Genomic DNA, 18,004 nt, shown 5'->3' with positions numbered 1-18,004 from the left:
TTTGTTTCGGCTATAGTCCGCTTTCAAGATGTTTGCCCTCTCCGAAGAGTCCAAGGTATGCGATAGCTCGAGAGTATGGGTATGGAGGCATAGCTAATGGAGTTGTGCAGGAGCGCATTGCCAAGCTCATTGATATTTCTCGCGTCGCCATTCACTAGTACGTTGATCCTTCTATTGTAACTTGCAGTGTTCAATATGGCTGACTCGTCCTCCAGTGGCTACCTTCCTCTGATCCTCTACCTCGGTACGAAGACGCTCGAATAACGAACTACATTCATCTCGACGTCAAGACTAACTCTTCTCGATAGGCTACACCCGCAGCGAGCCTCGACCCTCGGTCATCCGGTATGCCCAAACCCCCACGAGTCATTGATATCCGAATATCCAGCTAACATGTGCCGACCAGCCTCCTCTCCCCTCTCTCCTAAGCGCAGAGCAAGCGCCATAAACAAATCTTACAATGTACATTATCTTTTAAAGAGAAAAGGATCTGAAGCAGCAAACCGCCAGCATTCACGGGCGTTGGGGTTATGTCGTGTATAATCGATGGCCGGGAAATCCGACGCATGCTTGGGAGGGGAAGAGGGGTTGATTGTACGAAATGAAATCCATGTATCATGCTGAGAGAAGGACCTGAGAAGTCCAGGACGAGAAGAGAGAAAGAAAAACCACTCTTAATTCTTTTACATCTGAGTTCTTCTTGTTAATCGGCGTCTTGGTTCATGAAGCCGAAACAAGGCGCCTTGTGACGTCGAAGCTCGGCATAGCTTCCGTGATAGCTCCGCTCCAGACCGCAAAAAAAAAAAAGATTATGTCAACCATGTCTAGTATCAAAAACTTGCCATCTTCAACAACAACGCTCTTTCTATTTTGATCTTGTTCATAAAATGTGACAGTCTCTTGTAGATTAAACTTGTCCCCTACTATATGCCCGACCTCAACCATGCGGGTCTCTCCCCCGCGGCCATCGAGTCCATCGCCGGCCTCAGTGCTGGCACCGTCGCGACGTTGGTAGTGCATCCTCTCGACATAGTCAAGACTCGCATGCAAAGTAAGGCCCTTTCCTATGTATACAGGAATGTTTATAACTAACAAGGCCCTTTACAGTCTACCGCAGCTCTGCGTCTTCTGCCGTTCGCCCTACGACAGTCTCGCTCCTCCGCTCCTTGACGTCTAACCCCAGACCCCTCGCCTCTCTCTACCGCGGCCTAACGCCCAACCTCGTCGGGAATGCTTCCAGCTGGGCTTCCTTCTTCTTCTTCAAGTCGCGCTTCGAGCGCGCCCTCGCCGCCTGGCACAGCCGACCCGGCGGTCACCCCTCGGCGGGAGACTACTTTGTCGCGAGCGCCTTGGCCGGCGCATCAACGTCGGCGTTGACGAACCCCGTCTGGGTCCTCAAGACACGCATGGTATCCTCTGATCGCGGCGCACATGGCGCATACCCTTCCATGATCTCGGGTGCGCGCTCCATCCTCAGCACCGAGGGCATCCGAGGCCTGTACCGAGGACTGGGCGTCTCGTTGATAGGCGTGTCGCACGGGGCGGTGCAGTTCGCCGTGTACGAGCCGGCAAAGCGGTGGTACTACGCGCGGCGGCAGGAGAAGCACGGCATCCCCAGGGACGCCCCCATGACGCCCGAGGCGACGGTTGCCCTGTCGAGCGCGGCGAAGCTCGTCGCCGGCGCCGTGACGTATCCCTATCAGGTGCTCCGGAGCCGGCTGCAGAACTACGAGGCCGACGAGAGGTTCGGACGGGGAATCAGGGGCGTCGTGGTGAGGATCTGGAAGGAGGACGGGCTGAGGGGCTTCTACCGCGGGTTGATGCCCGGGGTCGTGAGGGTTATGCCAGCGACTTGGGTGACGTTTTTGGTGTATGAGAATGTCAAGTATTACTTGCCGCGGTGGGTTTAAGGGTATGGTATGGTTTGGTATCCATGGTATGGCGTTGGGAGGCCTGTATAATATGGCATGGGTTTGGTCAACTGAAATGTCGCTTCATTAGATATAGACTGGGAGAAGAACTGGGTGTTCTCGGGACGATTACAACGCTCATAAGCCACTACAATATCATCATTCATTCATCAAGCAACCCATCCCCTCAGCTTGTACTGCACCCCGACTGTTCCATGGCGTCCTTCTCGGCCTGCCTCTCCTCCTCCTCCTCCTCCTCCCTCTTCCTCCTCTCCATCTCGCAGACGATGCACTCGTCGGCGGGGACGTAGCTCGTCTCGTGCTCAAACTTGGCCTCGCATGTGCCCTTACGGCCGGTCCTGACTCGCTCGCACTCTTCGATCCACTTGTCGTCGCGGACGCGGCGCTGGCACTTTGTGCAGTCGTACTTGCGGTAGATGAGGGTGCACATGGCAGTGTTTGTCTGTTGTTGTTCTGTTTCTCGGGTTTGCTGCTGGGTGTGGTGTAGATGATTGATGATATCTCGAGTCAGGGGAGGAGAGCTGTTCTTCGGAAAGGTATGGGGCTTGTTGGATGTGATTCAGATATTGGTGATACCTTCGGTATTTCTATTGTCTCTTTTCGGCAATTCATCTTGCGCGTTTGCATCGTCATATTGGTTACACAATGGGTGGAGGACAGCTTGTCAGACATGGTGTAAACGTCAGCTGGGAGTTGATGTTCTTCATAACAGCCTTAATGAATACGAAACAACAAAAACTAGACAAAAACACACAGGAGTAATCATTATACACAACCAAGCACCAAATCACTGTCCATCTCCTATCCTAGTGATCGAGTGTCAGTCATGATGCTATTCCAACCCGAACTCGACTCATCTACCCTATAGCCCCACCCCACAAACAATCATGACCACGACAACTCATGATATCAATGAAATAAAAACCAGCCAAAACTCGGTTGTTTTTTGCCATTGGCTCTTCTAGACAATATCAGACATTCAACAACATACTACGCAGTCCCCAAGACCCTGTATTCTTCCAACAACTCACCATGGCTTACTCTGTCTAAGCCCTCATCCAGCCCCATCGCCATCATGACCAAGCACTTACAGACAACGCATTACACATCAACCACGTCAGTTACAAAAAACCCCAGCTTTTTCCTCCTCCAGTCGAGAGCAAGCAACCCCTGAGATCCAGATTCACCTATAGACCACTTGACTCTTAACACCCCCCCCTCTTCACTGCTCCTCAAAATCCCGACGCCCAGCAGAGTCACACCACAGATTGCCTGAGTCTCTTCCGATCTTCTCCGCGTGCTCGCCCTTTTCTGCTACACCAGACGAACCCGTTACATCCGCATCGTAGCCGCCCCTTACCCTGCCACGCGATATACCCCAGGACTTTGAAAAACGGCCGTAGAATTTTTCTCCGAATTGGACTTCCCCTCTTTTCTTCTAGACCAGGACCCGGCTTGACACAATTCCCGCCTCCTCCAGCTTCAGCTCCTCCTAGCCCCAGGGTCTTTGCCGCACGGGGACGCACATGCCCCCTTGAGGCCCCGACTCGTGAGCCATGACGAGAATCAGTCCATTCACATCCATCATGTAAAGAAGAGAAATCGGAGTGAAAGCCCTCTCTCGGGTCCGAGTGCCCTTGCTGAGCTGGACGTCAGTGTAACGCACAGCACAGACCAGAGTAGAGGAGACGATGGATATTCCCAACCTCTCTTGCCCCATCTCTGCTTATACGTGTCCCTCGACCAAGACGTTTTCGTCCGCCAGCTTCAGTCCAAGAGCCGCAAACTATCGCAGAGCTCGTCTTCAAGTCCCGCAGCAAGGTCACCCCAGCCAGTAAAGGGGGCTGGCAGCTGAAGAGCTCGCCCTCAGGCCCAAGGAGAGGCCCGTCTCAGGGGCTGCACGTAGGCGGCGAGAAACTTTTCTGCGCCGTTGATGCGATCCATGACGCAAACGGCATGGCAGGTAAGCGCCGACTTCGACGACTCTCTGCTCTAGAACTGTCCGCTTGGCCCAAGCAATCCCGGCAATGTTGAGTGAAGGACCTGCATGTCGTTGAGCATCGCGCGTCGTCCTCTGTCCTGTACGAGCACGAGCGAGGAGCAAGGCATGTAGTCCCCATGCTCCAGTGCGGAATTCTCGCCTGCCCTTGACCTGGCCTGACTCTGTGAGCATCAATCAGGAACTCATCCGGCAGAGGTTGAAGGAGGAAAGATGGAGGGTCCCACTGTGAGCATGGTTGGATCAGCGGTTCAGGTTCCCTCAAGAGGAATGCGTGCTGGGATATCACGGCCTTGTGATGGAGGGCGCTCGCTCGCTCCCGATCGATGTGATGTGAGGTAGCGCCGAGCATCCATGATCGAGCATGGCCAAGCGAGAGAGCATGATCACTCACAGTTGCAATTCTTCGCATAGAGTAGGGCCAGGGACGAGAAGTAAGTAATCAACCGGGACGTTGAACGGTCCCAGTTCCCCATTCCCAAGAATAGCCGACAGACTTTCGGCAAAGGATGCTGTCACCGGATGGTCAGGCCCCAGAGGGGCAGCACACCGTACCGCAAGAGGCAGAGCTTGCGAATTGGGAGACGGGACGAGCCGAAATATTGATAGCTCAGGCCCAAAGTCAGCGGCCGGCCTCCCTCCGCCAGAACTCCCCGGATCCCGAGTGCTCGGGCGAAGACAACGGCTGTTCAGATTCCTGGCCATTGCCGGCCCTCCCCCCTGGGGCTGGAGATTCCAGGGGCGCAAGACCTTGCCCTGCGATCCTGTTGACGGGGTATTCGAGGCTGGAAGAGGAAGGCCGAAGGGGACAAGCGAGGAGGAGGACGTTGGGCTTCCACTCTATCCTACTCTGATCCCGAAGAGATGGGCGGAACAAGACCAGGGTCGTGAGAATCGAGGTGTTTGAACCATGCGATTTCAAAAGAGACAAGAGGAGATATCGCATCTCGCATTATCGCGGCTCGCATCACAGCCTCGGCGTGTGTGCGGTGCGGTGCGTCGAGTCGAGGTGAGGCGCGGCCCGGGGCACGCCTATGCCTACCCAGGCTGGACTGGGCTGGACTGGGTTGAATAGTAGGTGCAGACGCAGACGCAGGGGACCGAGTGGCCCTCGAGAGGGCGGGGACGACATTCTCTCGGTGGACACGATGTCACCTCGACACCTGCTCAGACCCTGGCTCGATGGGGCCGACGTCTCCCACAAGCTCCAAAAACGCACCTCCACAATCGAATCTTGCATCCGGTCTTGGGGGAGAGGCACCAGTGGCTCTGTTTGGCGCGAAGCCACAGCACCCATCGGCCGCCGCAGCGTTGGAACCGAAAAAGAAAGCAAACGACAAACCACCAAGACCAACAAGAGATCTGACAGAGACCATCAGAGTCTCAATTCGTGACCGAGCCGAGACGACGGAGGGAGTCAGCGTCTTCTCCTTGGCTTCCTTTCTCTTCTCTTCCCTTCCTGTGGCTTGCCCGTCTGCACATGGCCTATTCCGGCCCCGGTACACACCATCAACCCCTTGCGTCCCGCACTTGGTCGCCCGACGTCCAAGAACCTTCATCTTGCATCACATCGACGTCGGGAAGCAGGTAAGGATGGACGACACCGACGCTTTTCGGGCACTCCCTCCCATGTCCCAGGAGCGGCCCGGCTTTCTCTCTCTTGTCGCATCTCACAAAACGAGGATGCGCATCTTGCAAAGAGACCAGGGGTACCTTTTCGGTGAGCGGCTGGACCCTTTGGGACAGGCCGGATGGGATATCATCCGCCTTCCGCTGTGACGGGGAAAAGATGAGCGCTCACAGAGACAAGAGGGCGCTGCACATCATCCCTGAGGCTGTGTCGCCTCTGCCTGGGATCGTTACCATGGAGTTGGGTCAAGCGCCGCGGTCCTATCGTGACGGTTGGGCTTTTATCGCCCCATGGTCATGGTCCATCGCCTTGCCCATCCAAACCGTGCCGCACTTTCGCCCTGCCAAGACCGCGTAAAGGTCCCTCTGACATGGGAAAGCAGAAAATGAGGCTTTTCAGGATTTCCATCCTGTCTCGGTCAATTGGCTGGCACGCTGTCGATGTCGAGCCGCTGGGAATAAAACCTGGATCGGGACATCGCATCACAGGAGTGCGTGGAAGCCACCATCGCAACATGCCTGATCCTCGATTTCTCGTCTTTTTTTTTTTTTTTTTTTTTTTTCGTTTGAGCAAAAGACATACGCCCCTCCTTGCTCAATCCCCCCAAACATCTCCTGGGAATGTGAGAAGTGATAGAGAGAAAAGAGCTGAGCAGTAGTGACTGTAGCAGAATTTAGCAGCAGCATTAGTTCCCCCGCTGGCCGCGGTTGATGAGGATGAGAGAAGAGACGAGAAGGCTTCTTTGTCTTTTTATTGGCCTCTGATTTTTCCCCTAGAGGTGCTTCATCCATGGACCGGGGGCAATCAGCCATGACTTGGGGTGTTTGAATCGCGATTCGACCTTTTGTCCGTCTCGTTTGTGGTGGTGTAAAGGGAAGGAGATGGCGCATCCATGTCTCTGGGTGGACTATGGTGTGCATCAGAGACACTCGGTTTTTTCACCTGTTGTTTTCTTTTTGTGCCGTGTGTTCGCTTGCTTGCTTGCGTTGAGGGCACGTGTGGGTTGGGGGAGAGGTTCACAAACGCACTCCCTCGTCACATGCGGTGGCAGGTTCTGTTCTTGACGCGACTCGTCATTCTTGTGTCTTGCCGTCTCTTTTCGGAGAGGGGATCTTGAATGTGGGTTGATTGGTTGGTGGTGACCCATGATCGTCGATGAGATGCGGGGCAGGGGACGTACTCGAGAGAGATCTCGCAGCCGATTTGAGCGATGGGATGAGATGGCAAGAGATGCATCATCCAAGGCAGCCCTCTTTCCTCTGTCAAAGCCGCTGCCAGATCCAGCAGCAACCCGTCGATGGTGGAGGAGGGGTTTGAACCCACCTTTCCAGTCAGTTTTTTTTCAGCTGGTGATGGTTTCCTGCTGTTTGTCTTTCAAACGGAGCGAGCACGGACGAGTCTTGGACGGATCTCTCTATGAAACACTGCGCCGCGTCTGAGCGATGAGATCTATCATCTTTGGGGGCGACCCACCGAGTATTTCTTGGCCGGTGGTTGATAAGATTGGTGCACGCCGAGAATGAAGTACGTATCGCAATGCACACAGCAGCTGAGCCCTGGGTGCATGACAACGTCAGAATGCCTGTGCGTACCTGCTCCTCCGAGTTAAACGATCCGAGGAGTTGAGCAAACGAACAAGTGGGCGAGCCGTCCGTCTCGTCGGGCCGTGGATAAGGTCTGTGTGGTTACAGTAGTGTCGCCCTCTCAGCGATCGATCTCCCCCTCTCCGCTCCGTCGGCCTGGGAGATTAGGTGCAACCAGAGACGGCGCCGTGAGAGGCAGAGGCAGCCAGCCCAAGCAGGGCCCCCGGTGTGGTCCGGCCCCCTCCATCCTCCGTCTGCCGTGCGCCTCGTGCCGCTCTGGAGGGACGAACCGTTCCCCTAGGGCCGTCCTCTGTGGCTCAGGGCGGCCTCTCAGCGCCACAGAGGGAGGGGAAGGGGGACGACAACCCGGCCAACGTCTGTGTGTAAGAGATGCAACCACGGAGCTTGGGAGGGAAAATCTCCATCCTACCCAAGGAAAAACCAAATAATCCCGCCAGGATGGGATTTTCTGTACGCTCAGACTCTGCAACCCATCCTGCTGGGTTCGCTGGCGCTGCCTAGCACACCCGTGGTCCCCCCTTTTTTTTTTTTTTTTTTTTTTTTTTTTGTTGTTTTCCCAAGTCTGGCTCTGTCTTGCTTTATCGATCGAATTGCAGCAGCGCCAGACGACGCCATCGCCACGGGTTGGGCTCGTCCACGAGCCAACTCAAGGGAGGCAGGATCTTGGGGGCACGGGATGATTACAGGCGCCCAGATTTGCGGGATATATCCCACGAACGAGGGGGAAGCGGCTCATCCATCCTCTAGCTTTGACTTTCGGAAGCGGGATGGAACAGGGTGGTGACCCAGCAGCGTGGGAAGGGGTGCTACACATCATTTCGACCCAAGCTGACGGTTCATGGGACCTGAAGTGGCGGTGGTGGTGGTTGGGCAACTACCTACTCTGTAATACGGAGGAATACTCAGCAGATTTGTCTGCCATTGAGCATCAAAGCACCTCCACCCCCTGTTTGATCAGCTGAAATAGACTTCACGTGAATCGAAACTCAAATCGCAAACTATTGAAACAACCAGACAACGAGCACTCTCTCTCATCTCATCCCTTGCCGTGGCTTGGCAAAATGTCCATGTCCTATGGTACAGTGTCCGCAAGCGCACAGTTCTCCTCCTGCGAACTCCTGTTCATCCATGGCCATGGATCTCAACGGGTTAGGTTCACCTCAGCCTAGACCTTTTGGCATCCCGAGTCCTCTGTAAGGCGTCATCAGACCCCCCGTGTGAACCATTATCCCACGCTACCGACTCTTTTGTCCCCCCATCTCTTTTTTCGTTCAAAACCTCCCGCGCAAGCTGTCAAAATCCCACGTCGAGTCTTGTTTAGTGCCCGTTTCTCCCGACCACCGGTGCGACGACGGCGTCTGCCCCATAAGGGAAATAAGAAAATTTCCAAGTATTAAAAACGCTCGGGGCAAATCCGAAATAGCAGTACCAAAAAGAAAAACTAAACGGCTCGCAAAAAAACTCACAAGGTTCTCCGTTCTGTGATAAGGCCAAAAAGCAAAAGCACGCGCGGGAACGGCCACACGGCCCCAGAGTTAGCCGCCCGTTCCCGCGCACGCCGCCGCGTCAGACGTAAAAAAAGGCGATGATAATCATCCAAAGAGCTAGAGTGAAAAAAGGAGGTGAGATATGTCTTCAATTTCCAGATTAATTTCAATCAGATATGAAAACCATGTCAACCTTGCAAACGCGAAAAGAGAAAACAAAAGAGATACCATCTAAAGAGGCAAGAACCGCATTTGCGCAGCTGAATAGCCGCGCCGCGCAAGACAATTACGGTAGTTGGATACAAATCTGCCTAGCCTCGTTTCGGAAATGCTTGCTCACACTTTTCCCATTCTAAAACTCAAGGTTTACGGACAGGGCTAATCATGGGGGGAGGGGGGGAGTGTTTTATGGCTTGCAAGGCCCTATGCGACCTGTTATTTGCCCATCTCGAGCCCATCTCATCTCCATGCCAATCTCTTCGACCCGGTAGGGTGGGCCGCAAGGGGTGTATCGTGGCTCGCTCTTGTGATGAGAATGATCTCCGATTACGGTACGCAGTAAATTGATGGGATGTAAGGGGACGAAACACACGCCGTGGGGAAGGGGAGAAAAGGAGGCGAGATGGGTAGGGGCTGGAGGAGAAACAGCATGACATGGCTGGCTGTGTTGCGTGTTTGGATGTGACTTATCGCCCAAGGCTACCACCAGCCACAGATACGAATTGCGACATGTTGTTGTCTCTGGTCCCAAGACAAGGCATGACATGGATCATATCCTAGACAATAGGGGTCGTGGGGAGACGACGGTGTACCGGAAGAGGTAAACCCGTTGACCGTGACGCGGAACTAGAGCAAGCCCCAAGCCGCCTGGCTGGGCCTGATGACGAGCTATCATGACGGGCTCTCTTCTCGCATCAACAAAAGGACCCAGTAGGTGAGCACTATTGACGTGGACGGCCAACCAGAGAAAAACAAGGACCAACGCTGTCTGAGACGAACCACGCCCCAACCGTGTGCCCTTGCAGAATCGGTATCCGATCCTGCGCTCAAGCAACATACAAAGAAAGCATTCAAACATGACCTTCCTTTTGAGCGATACCGAGGGCTACCCTACAACTAAGCATAAACACCAAAAGAAATAGATTGTGTGGGGGGCCAGACAGGCTTTCACTGCAAGGTACCACTGCAACCTGGTCCAGTAAGAAAATAATCTCCCGCGCCCGATGGTCGTCCCCAAAACCCACGCTGAGAATGAAAGGTCACACTGCCAACTGGTTTCCTTTGCTTGCGTGCGGCAATTGCTACGCTGCCCACCACAGGGTTACATTACGCCTGGTGCCCATCTTTGGAATCTCCGAGCGAAGATCTCAGATTGGGGGGACCCAGGAAGAGGGGCGTCGGGAATGACACATCGCAACAGAACCAGCTGCTTGGACTGTGCTAGCCAGGGTTGTTCAGCTCTCCTCTCTGCTGATAGGACGAGAGAAGCAAAAAAGGGCAGGGCGACTTGCAGCGGGTTTCGAGGAAAGATGAGGCGGAAGCTGGGCCATGACGACGACGATGGCCACATGGGTACTGTTCCTGCGCAGCGAGATGAACAAGGTAATGAAATGCGATAGCAACAGGCCTCTTTTCTCGGTCTCGGAAGACCGACATTCATCTCTGATCAATCTGGCATCTCGCAGACCACACCGACAGCTCTTGGTGTGCCAATCCTTCGATTACAACGTCCAGGGTTGCTTCCATCGTCGTAATGTCGTCTCGAGACCAGCCTAGGTCGACTTTAACCAGAGTTGGTTGGTTCAGGTTGTGTTTGTTAGTTGAGCGAATTGAGTTTCCCCCTAGGCTCAACCCGTGCCCGCCCGTCTCCCCGCGTTGAGCTTCGCTGTAGTCGCAGTCACAGTTACAGTTGCACCGACCGTTTCGCGAGCCGTGGAATCTCTCCGTTTTCCATTCCGTCTTTGACGAGCTCCGGTTCCCAGCCACCGCGGCGCGCGGCATCACCTTGACTTACCCTAAAACTTCCCCCCTTGCACAATGGAACTCGTAATGGCTTTGGCCAAGTCGGCCAATTGATGTCATAGAACCCATTGAACCATCGCCGATGCTCCGCTTCTACTCTCCCAGATAGCGTAATCGCTATCCATTCGCACTATACCTCTTTACCTTGGACGCACAGCTGTGCAGGCTCAGGTGTGAGGCCCCCTACACCGGCGGTCGGATAACGCGCCCTCCGCTGCATGTTCTCTGGCAATGCTGAAGATCGTCATTGCAGGGCGACCTCACCTCTGCCAGCCCAGCCCAGCTACCTGCCCTGCTGGGGGGTTTGGTCCCGACGCAGCGGTGGAAGAGCATGGACCAAAGAGCGGCCTCAACTCTCACGATGCTACGTTGCTAAACAAACACCCGGACGGTCCAAATTAATCCCGACCGCCGTCCCGCTCCCAGGGCTCTTCGCGCGCACTGCGGAGAGGAGAGGGGAAAGTTCCAGTCCCAATGGAAGCCATGGATGACTGCCCGAGCCGCTGGGCTGGCTGAGCTCTAGCACAGCGCTGAGGGCACCGGACGCTCCCTGCATTATCGCCGACAACAGCCACCAGAGCCGGCGCCCTGTGCGGTAAGACGTAGAGGCGGCGCACAGCGCACAGAGTGCACACGGCCAATGGAGAGAGGGAAAAATATTCCTTGATGAGAGGCTCGGTTCCTGGGGACGAACACTCCCTCACGGGCACGGGGACGGCCGCTGGTGAACCGCATTCCAAGCCCTCGCTCAACGGTGTCGCGCCAATTGATTCTCTGCCCATCGGTTCCGTCCGAGCTCCCGCTGGAAATGGCCCGGCCCTTTGCCCGCCGCTGTGCCGAAGCCTCGGAGCAGGTTTCAACGGGGCTCCAGTTCAACGGCCCAAGAACACCCGAAGCTCCGTCTGCCCACACTCTCCCACCAGCCCTGACCCATCCCAGCCTGGACCATCAATTGACCACTGCCCTTTCGCAGCATGTATGTATGCACTGCAAACGGCGCATCACACACAGTCACCGCACTGACGATGACCCAAGGACGTGTGGCTGGGAGCAATCGCGGGTTGGGGCTGAAAGCACGGAGCGTCGGTGGGTTGGTTCTTCAACGTTTGCTGTAGAAGCAAACATTTTTGATGCTGTTGAGGGAGGGGCTGTGACAAATGGCGCACATGTTGTTCTCGTAGAGGATCGTCCTGGCCTCTCGATTCGTCCTGTGTCAGTCATCCAGCAGAACGAGCAGGGTTGAGAGAATACCGGTCCTGTCACGGTTTCTGCGCCGTCGGCAGTTTGGCTGCCTGGCGTCACACTAATTCCGGTCCCGAGACATGCCAGACGAACATGTGAGCAAGAGTGTAAGTGAATGATCAGAGTCAGAGTCAGTCGGTCTCGGAGCGAGGGGATGGATGGAAAGAAGATGGAAGAGAAAAAGAAGGAAAAAGAACCGATGAGCAAGGGTCCTCAACGGCCGAGCAAGCCGCCTCCGACTCTTGTTGACACTCATCATTCTCGTAGTTCTCGTCGTCTGGCGTTCTCCGCCGCGTTTCTGGTCTGACTCTTGCTTCTGCCATGTACAGGAGCTCCATCGCCCCGGTCTGGCCCTCTCCATCTCCATCTCCAGCGCGCGCGGTGGACTCCTCGTTTCCCTGGCCGGCTCCTCAAGGACGCCTGCCTCGTAAAATGCCTGCCTGCCTGCTTCTCCATTGTTCTCGGCGTCTGACCTGTCTCTTTTCCTTGCTTCTCGACCAGGCACAAGGCAGATGAGCACATGGCTCGAGGCCACAATATGGAGCCTTGCCTGGCGCCTCAACTACCTAGGGGGGGTATAATAGACCGGGGATCGTGACAATGTATGGAGCCCAGCGGCCAGCCGACGGACGAGTAGGCGTTCCTGCTCCTTCTTTATTCCCCTGCATGTGCTTGGTGCCTGCGTCGGGGCTGTCTAGGCACAACGATATTTGCCATGGAGTTGTCCACTCAGCGAATCCCAGATCTCGCCGAACGCCGGCCCGCAGCCCTAAACATCGGATCAGAATAATTGCCACGAGTCAGGAAAAGGAAACAAGCAGAAGCGAGATGGCGGAGAAGAATGATGGAAGAAGAAAAACCAAGGTGAAGAAGAAGGAAAAAAAGCTTCAAAGTGGGGTGAGACGAGCATGAGAGAGAGCTGTATTGAAGGTCCTGCGTTAGGTTGGCCGACGCACATTGGAGATGCACTCGGTCCCGTCGTGCATATTCAATGCGAGAGCGTGAGGCTCGGTTGTTGGGGAGAGCAGGGGGCCTCGAGGCTGACATAATTATTGGACAGAGGCCGCAGCATTTCTGCAAGAGAGCGTCACTCAATTAATGATGCTCCATGCAAGCATGACGGGTGTGGGTGTGCCTGGCCTTTGACGACAAGGGTCTTTTCTGGGGCGTGAGAATCGAGGAGAAATGTCGGGATTTAGACCTCATCCCGACCCCTCATTGGCTTCTGGCCCCGGGACTTGATGCTGGGCATTATCCCCACGCGGCCGTGCTGTTAGTCACGGGTTTGAATTGATGATGAAGCTCTGCCTCGGGATTGGTGAATGCCACTGAGGGGCTCTGCGAGACTCTTCAACTCGTGATACACCAAAAAATTTGACGTGCATGCAATCTGTGTAAGTAAGACGACTGCCATGCCATGCTCAAGTCAATATCCATCCCTCCATGCATACCGGCCTGTCTATGGCCGTATTCGCATTCTCCATGGTAATCTCTGCCGGCAACCACGGATGAATGACATGAGGGTGTAAGTATGGAGGCAAGTCAGTCAGTGGCAATGCAATGCCATGCCATGCAAATCATCGGAAATATTGGCTTGCCCACGTCGTGCAACCGTCATCTGCCCGCACTGAGATTGACGACTCCTGCCCTGCACCATCAGTCCTGGATCGTCAGGGCTGAATTATCGTCAGTCTCGTCTTCTCTCGGCTTTGTTCTGGGATCATGGTCAAGGTCATGAGAACCCCAAACATCCACAGGCTCCATCTCAGCTCGCCTCCATCACGTTTAATAAACGTCCCTGTCAACAACATGGCAAAGATTGGCGAATACGCCATCTGTAAATATTCGAGACTTCAGAAAGAGGGCCGCTGATGCGGGCTCAACACGCCCTCTTCATGTCCTTGATCCGCCTTTTCAGTGAGAAGTCAATCTCGAAATGGCATCATGGTCATGTCCGGATGCACTTGGCACCACGGCAGCCGCCCCGGGGTGTTCGTGTTGACTGCGTGCCTCTTACCCCAAACAGGTACGGCTGCCATCATCATGGCCTTTTACCCAGGAAGTTTGACGGGGCCATGTAATCCCCGGCGGCAGCCCCAGAGAATAAAACGGAATGTCGAAACGGTGGTGATGGTGGACGAGTGGCAGCAGCAGCATCATCTGCGGCCGGCAAGGGCGTGTATGAGCCAAAAGCCGTTGCGAGAACCTCGTGTAAACCCCTTGAGCCGTCGTTTCTGTGACTGCGGCATGCACAGAGCCGTCGTACCTTGCATGGGAAAAGCTTCAAAACAGCCTTGCTTGCATCCGGGCTGAGACGGCATGGCGCCATGCTCCGAACCACCTGTGCCTGTCTCAAGATTACAACTGGAACCCAAAGGGTCGCCAGCTGGAAAATTTTCTGCTCGAGATGCGTATAGATCGAATGATCCGGAAAATTGACCGCCCACTGTCACGATAACGGGCATAAGGCGGAGTCTGGAGAAGGTTCAGGAAAAAGAAACGCCCGTCGACTCGGGCTGCGCTCGCCGGCCGGTCTAAGCCCGTCCTCCCAGACCAGACGGGCTTGCGTAGGGACGAGAGACGGTCCCCGCCGTCCCCGTTTTCGGCTCTCTCGTCCCCGGAGCCTTCCACCAGAGTCCACAGAGACCCCTGGAAAACCAGCACCCCTGTCTACCACCCAGTTTCTCGAGCTCTCTTTGCCATGCTTGCCTTTGAACTGCCTGTTCCGCAATTTATCGTGGTTGACACATCTGGAGGGTTCTTGGGTTGCACTCAGTTCATCACCGCGGCCTCGATTCCCTTCTAACCTCGCAAGTCCCCCCAGTTTTCGACATCAAAGCTGGAGGGTAAACATGGCAATTCATTTCCAAGGGTTTGGGCCCATGTACCTGGTTGCTTTGCAAGTGGGACGGCCAATCAGCCGGGGGATCGTCCATTCTCCCAGAACTCTGGAACTCAGCACCGTCCAATTCGACCAGGGCCTATTCCCGCTTCCAATCGTGAGCCTTCGTAAGCTTGGACCCTTGGCATTGCGGCTGGTGGTCGCGCGCGCGCCTTGGAGAGCAAACATCCAAAATAGACTGGGCATTCTTTGCCGCCAAGCATACGAATCCGTACTCGTTCTTGTTGGTTCTATCCCACCACCATCCTGTGATTGATGACATGCCAGTACCCTTGGAGGTCATGATGGCTGGACCAGACAAGCACACGGGGACAGAAAAGATCCCACGACGCCGACGAATAAAAGCTATCGTCTCAAGTTGCCTGTGTGAGTGGTGGTCCTCTTGCTCCCCAGGACAAGGTTCAGAGCAAGCCTCTGATAGGCCGGCCATCTCCAGCTTTCCCGCTCAGCGCGCAGAGTCGCATTCAAGATTCGCGGCAGTCAAAGACGGAGGGCGTCTAACCAGCGCGGCCTTTACCCCCCGCTCTGTCATTACCGCCCCTGTCAGGCCCTGGCCTCGCCCTTGCAAACACCCATGATGTGCCCCCCTTGCTGGCCCCCAGTCGGTTTCAAGGGCTGTCTTTCTCGTTTCCCCAACTAAGGCAATCACAACTGGGACGCCTTTATCACATTTCGTCCACGCCGGGAGGGTCTTGAGGTGACATCCCCCCCCGTAGGCCACGTCCACGCATCGCCTCTTGTGGCTGTTGTCGTGAGAGAAGCTGAGAAATCAAGTTCCCGGCTACGTACTCCCCTGGCCGGTGCCGAAGATTCAGGTTGAAGTCCTGATCCCCAATGTTGGAACATCTCGGCGTCATCAGCATGGTGCTCCCCCTGGCACGCGCGCTGCATTTGGCAGCGGCAGTGAGCCGCGCTCTGATGACGATGAAATGCCTTTGACAGGCGCCTTGTTGACTCCGTGACACTTGCCGGCTCAAGAGGCGTTGCCGCTTTGATCCGACAGTGTCCCTTCCTGGCTCAAGCTTGTGCGTGTTGGTAAATGCTTGCCGGTTAGTTGGGAGCACCGGCCCTCAGGCACCCTGCCATTGTCCGTGAGTCTGAAGCCGCCTGCAGTCTGCCTCTAGTCCTTACCATGGTACTGGGTCACCCTCCAATTCATGTATCCTAGTGGGAGAGAACTCTCCAATCCCCCCGTTCCTCCCCAACGGCGAAATTGGGGGTCAAACCCGAACACCAAGGTTGATCTCGCCTCGCCATCAAACGTCGCGTCGAGGGGGACGCAGATCGATCAAGAACTTGCCCCCCAGGGCTCTCTCGATTGTCCATCTGGAGAGCTGCATCCCAGATCGGGACGGCCCTCACCAAGAAAAGCAGGGCCAGGGCTGAAGAGCGACTGCACATGTGATCAAGGGCCGCTCTACCCCACCATTTGTGACAGATCAAGCGAGCGTCGTCTTGCGACTCTCGAGCTCGCCCTGCCCACGCCTCTGTAATAACACAGGTAATAACTCTATGCCTGGCAGTGGTGATGGGTGAGAACCCCACGAGGCAGGTGAGCTATTCGGCAATTCATGCCTCATCCAGTGTTCCGCTAGAAGCGCCTGCGTTGGGCACCGTGGGATCCCTCGTGCCCTCTTTCGTTTTCCTCTCATTTCCTTCCATGACCTCTGTCTTTGGGTCCCCACCACCCCTTCGATATACAGCACAATCGAGATTTTGATGCGGCGAGATCCAGGACTGCCAATGGCTCCTTCAGAGGTGGAAATCGTCGCCTGGATCCAGGTTTGGGACGTTGAGATGATGTATCACTTTTGCTTGGGGACAATTTGAGAGGGAGGGTGAGATTATCCCGAAATAGATCTCATGGACACTCCTCCCTCTCGCACCCCAGAATGAGAGTGAGCTGGGGTGTCTGGCTAGAAAGCCATGTTTCCTCACTTGTCATCGGCCGAGAAAACAACACCGTCTCCGCTGGGGGACACCGTTATGAAATTGATATGCAAGTTCGTCATCCGTCTATGAAACCGTGTCCCGTGATATCGTGGTGATGCTGGAAGCCTGAGACGTCTTGACCAGGGTGACCCAGACTGGGGCAGGCCCGACGCTTTTCGGGTTCCGCCATGAGCCTTGATTCTGTCTGCTCCCATCGCGACGCAGGCCGAAATGTGACAGATTCCAAAATCGACGAGAAAACAAGACTTGGCGGGGAGATGTGTTGGAGATGGACTTGACTTACGGAGGGCTGCGAAACCACCGTAGCCTGAACCGTTGGAGCGACTCCGTTCAGGTAATGAAATGGGTCGTCCATTGCCCGACAATGCCCGGTGGCCCAAACCCGAACGCCACACACGGCGTCACAAGGCCGACCGTTGAGAAGCTGTGAAAATCTCTCGGAACGGCGCGTTGAGCGGCAGTCTGGTGTCGTGGACTCCATTCACAAGAGGAGAGCAGGCGGGGTCTGTCAGGTCCGCAAGACAAGAGACATGACCATTCGCATCTCAAAACGACTATCAGAAACAGCTCTGGACATGGTCTTGGCGCCCGCTATCCCGGTCACATGGAGCAAATGCCATAATCCAGTAGTTGCTTGCGCCGCGGCTAATCATGGCCAACCTAGCTTGACCCGCGGGAAGACGGTCTCTATCGAGTGAATCTGAGAAGCAAAAGCGGGATGTCAGGGCAATACTGTGGGGGTTTCGCTCAACCAGGCGAGCCTTGCCGGACTCAGTACGTACTTGGTGGTGGTCGAGACACCATTCAAGAAAGAGAAGAGAAGCTGCCGGCTGGTTGAATCTGCCTCCGTGCACCTCCGCATCCCGCCGCCCGCCGGCCTCCTGAGCACACGGGGTTTCCACGTCCGCCACAAGAACTGTGCCGCCTTGTCCCGTTCAGGGTCCTGTCTGAGGATGATGTTCTTTCCGGTCCTCAAGGCCGTCTGTCTTGCACCGGGCCGCCCAGTGTTTCAATCGGAGTTGGCGGAGGCTCACCAACAGCAACTAGGACCCTGAAGCGGCCATGGCCATGTATGCCCACCAGGTTTGACGAGAATTCTGGTGCCGATGACTCGACTTCACTAGGCTGTCGAGTGCCGAACTGGTCGCGGCATCATCCTAGGAAGCTGCCAGGATGAGGAGGGTTGGCATGGTCTGCGAGACGTGACGTGCCCGATGACTTTTATCGTCTTGTG

General features: G+C 55.4%; 1 protein-coding gene across 1 annotated transcript; it reads right to left on the bottom strand.

Moving 5' to 3' along the window:
- Positions 1 to 2,097: 2,097 nt before the first annotated feature.
- On the bottom strand, positions 2,098 to 2,361 carry LRP88_06094 (uncharacterized protein; the record flags this gene model as incomplete). Its single annotated transcript, XM_083242634.1, has 1 exon — positions 2,098 to 2,361. The coding sequence occupies one exon, from the start codon at positions 2,359 to 2,361 to the stop codon at positions 2,098 to 2,100; it is 264 nt and encodes an 87-aa protein (XP_083101570.1).
- Between the last annotated feature and the right edge of the window lie 15,643 nt (positions 2,362 to 18,004).

This window comes from Fusarium phalaenopsidis (genome assembly GCF_050370095.1).
Source record: "Fusarium phalaenopsidis strain FUZ10S chromosome Unknown contig_32296, whole genome shotgun sequence".
Classification (NCBI taxonomy): Eukaryota; Fungi; Ascomycota; class Sordariomycetes; order Hypocreales; family Nectriaceae; genus Fusarium; species Fusarium phalaenopsidis.
This window is presented reverse-complemented; position numbering and strand designations above follow the sequence as displayed.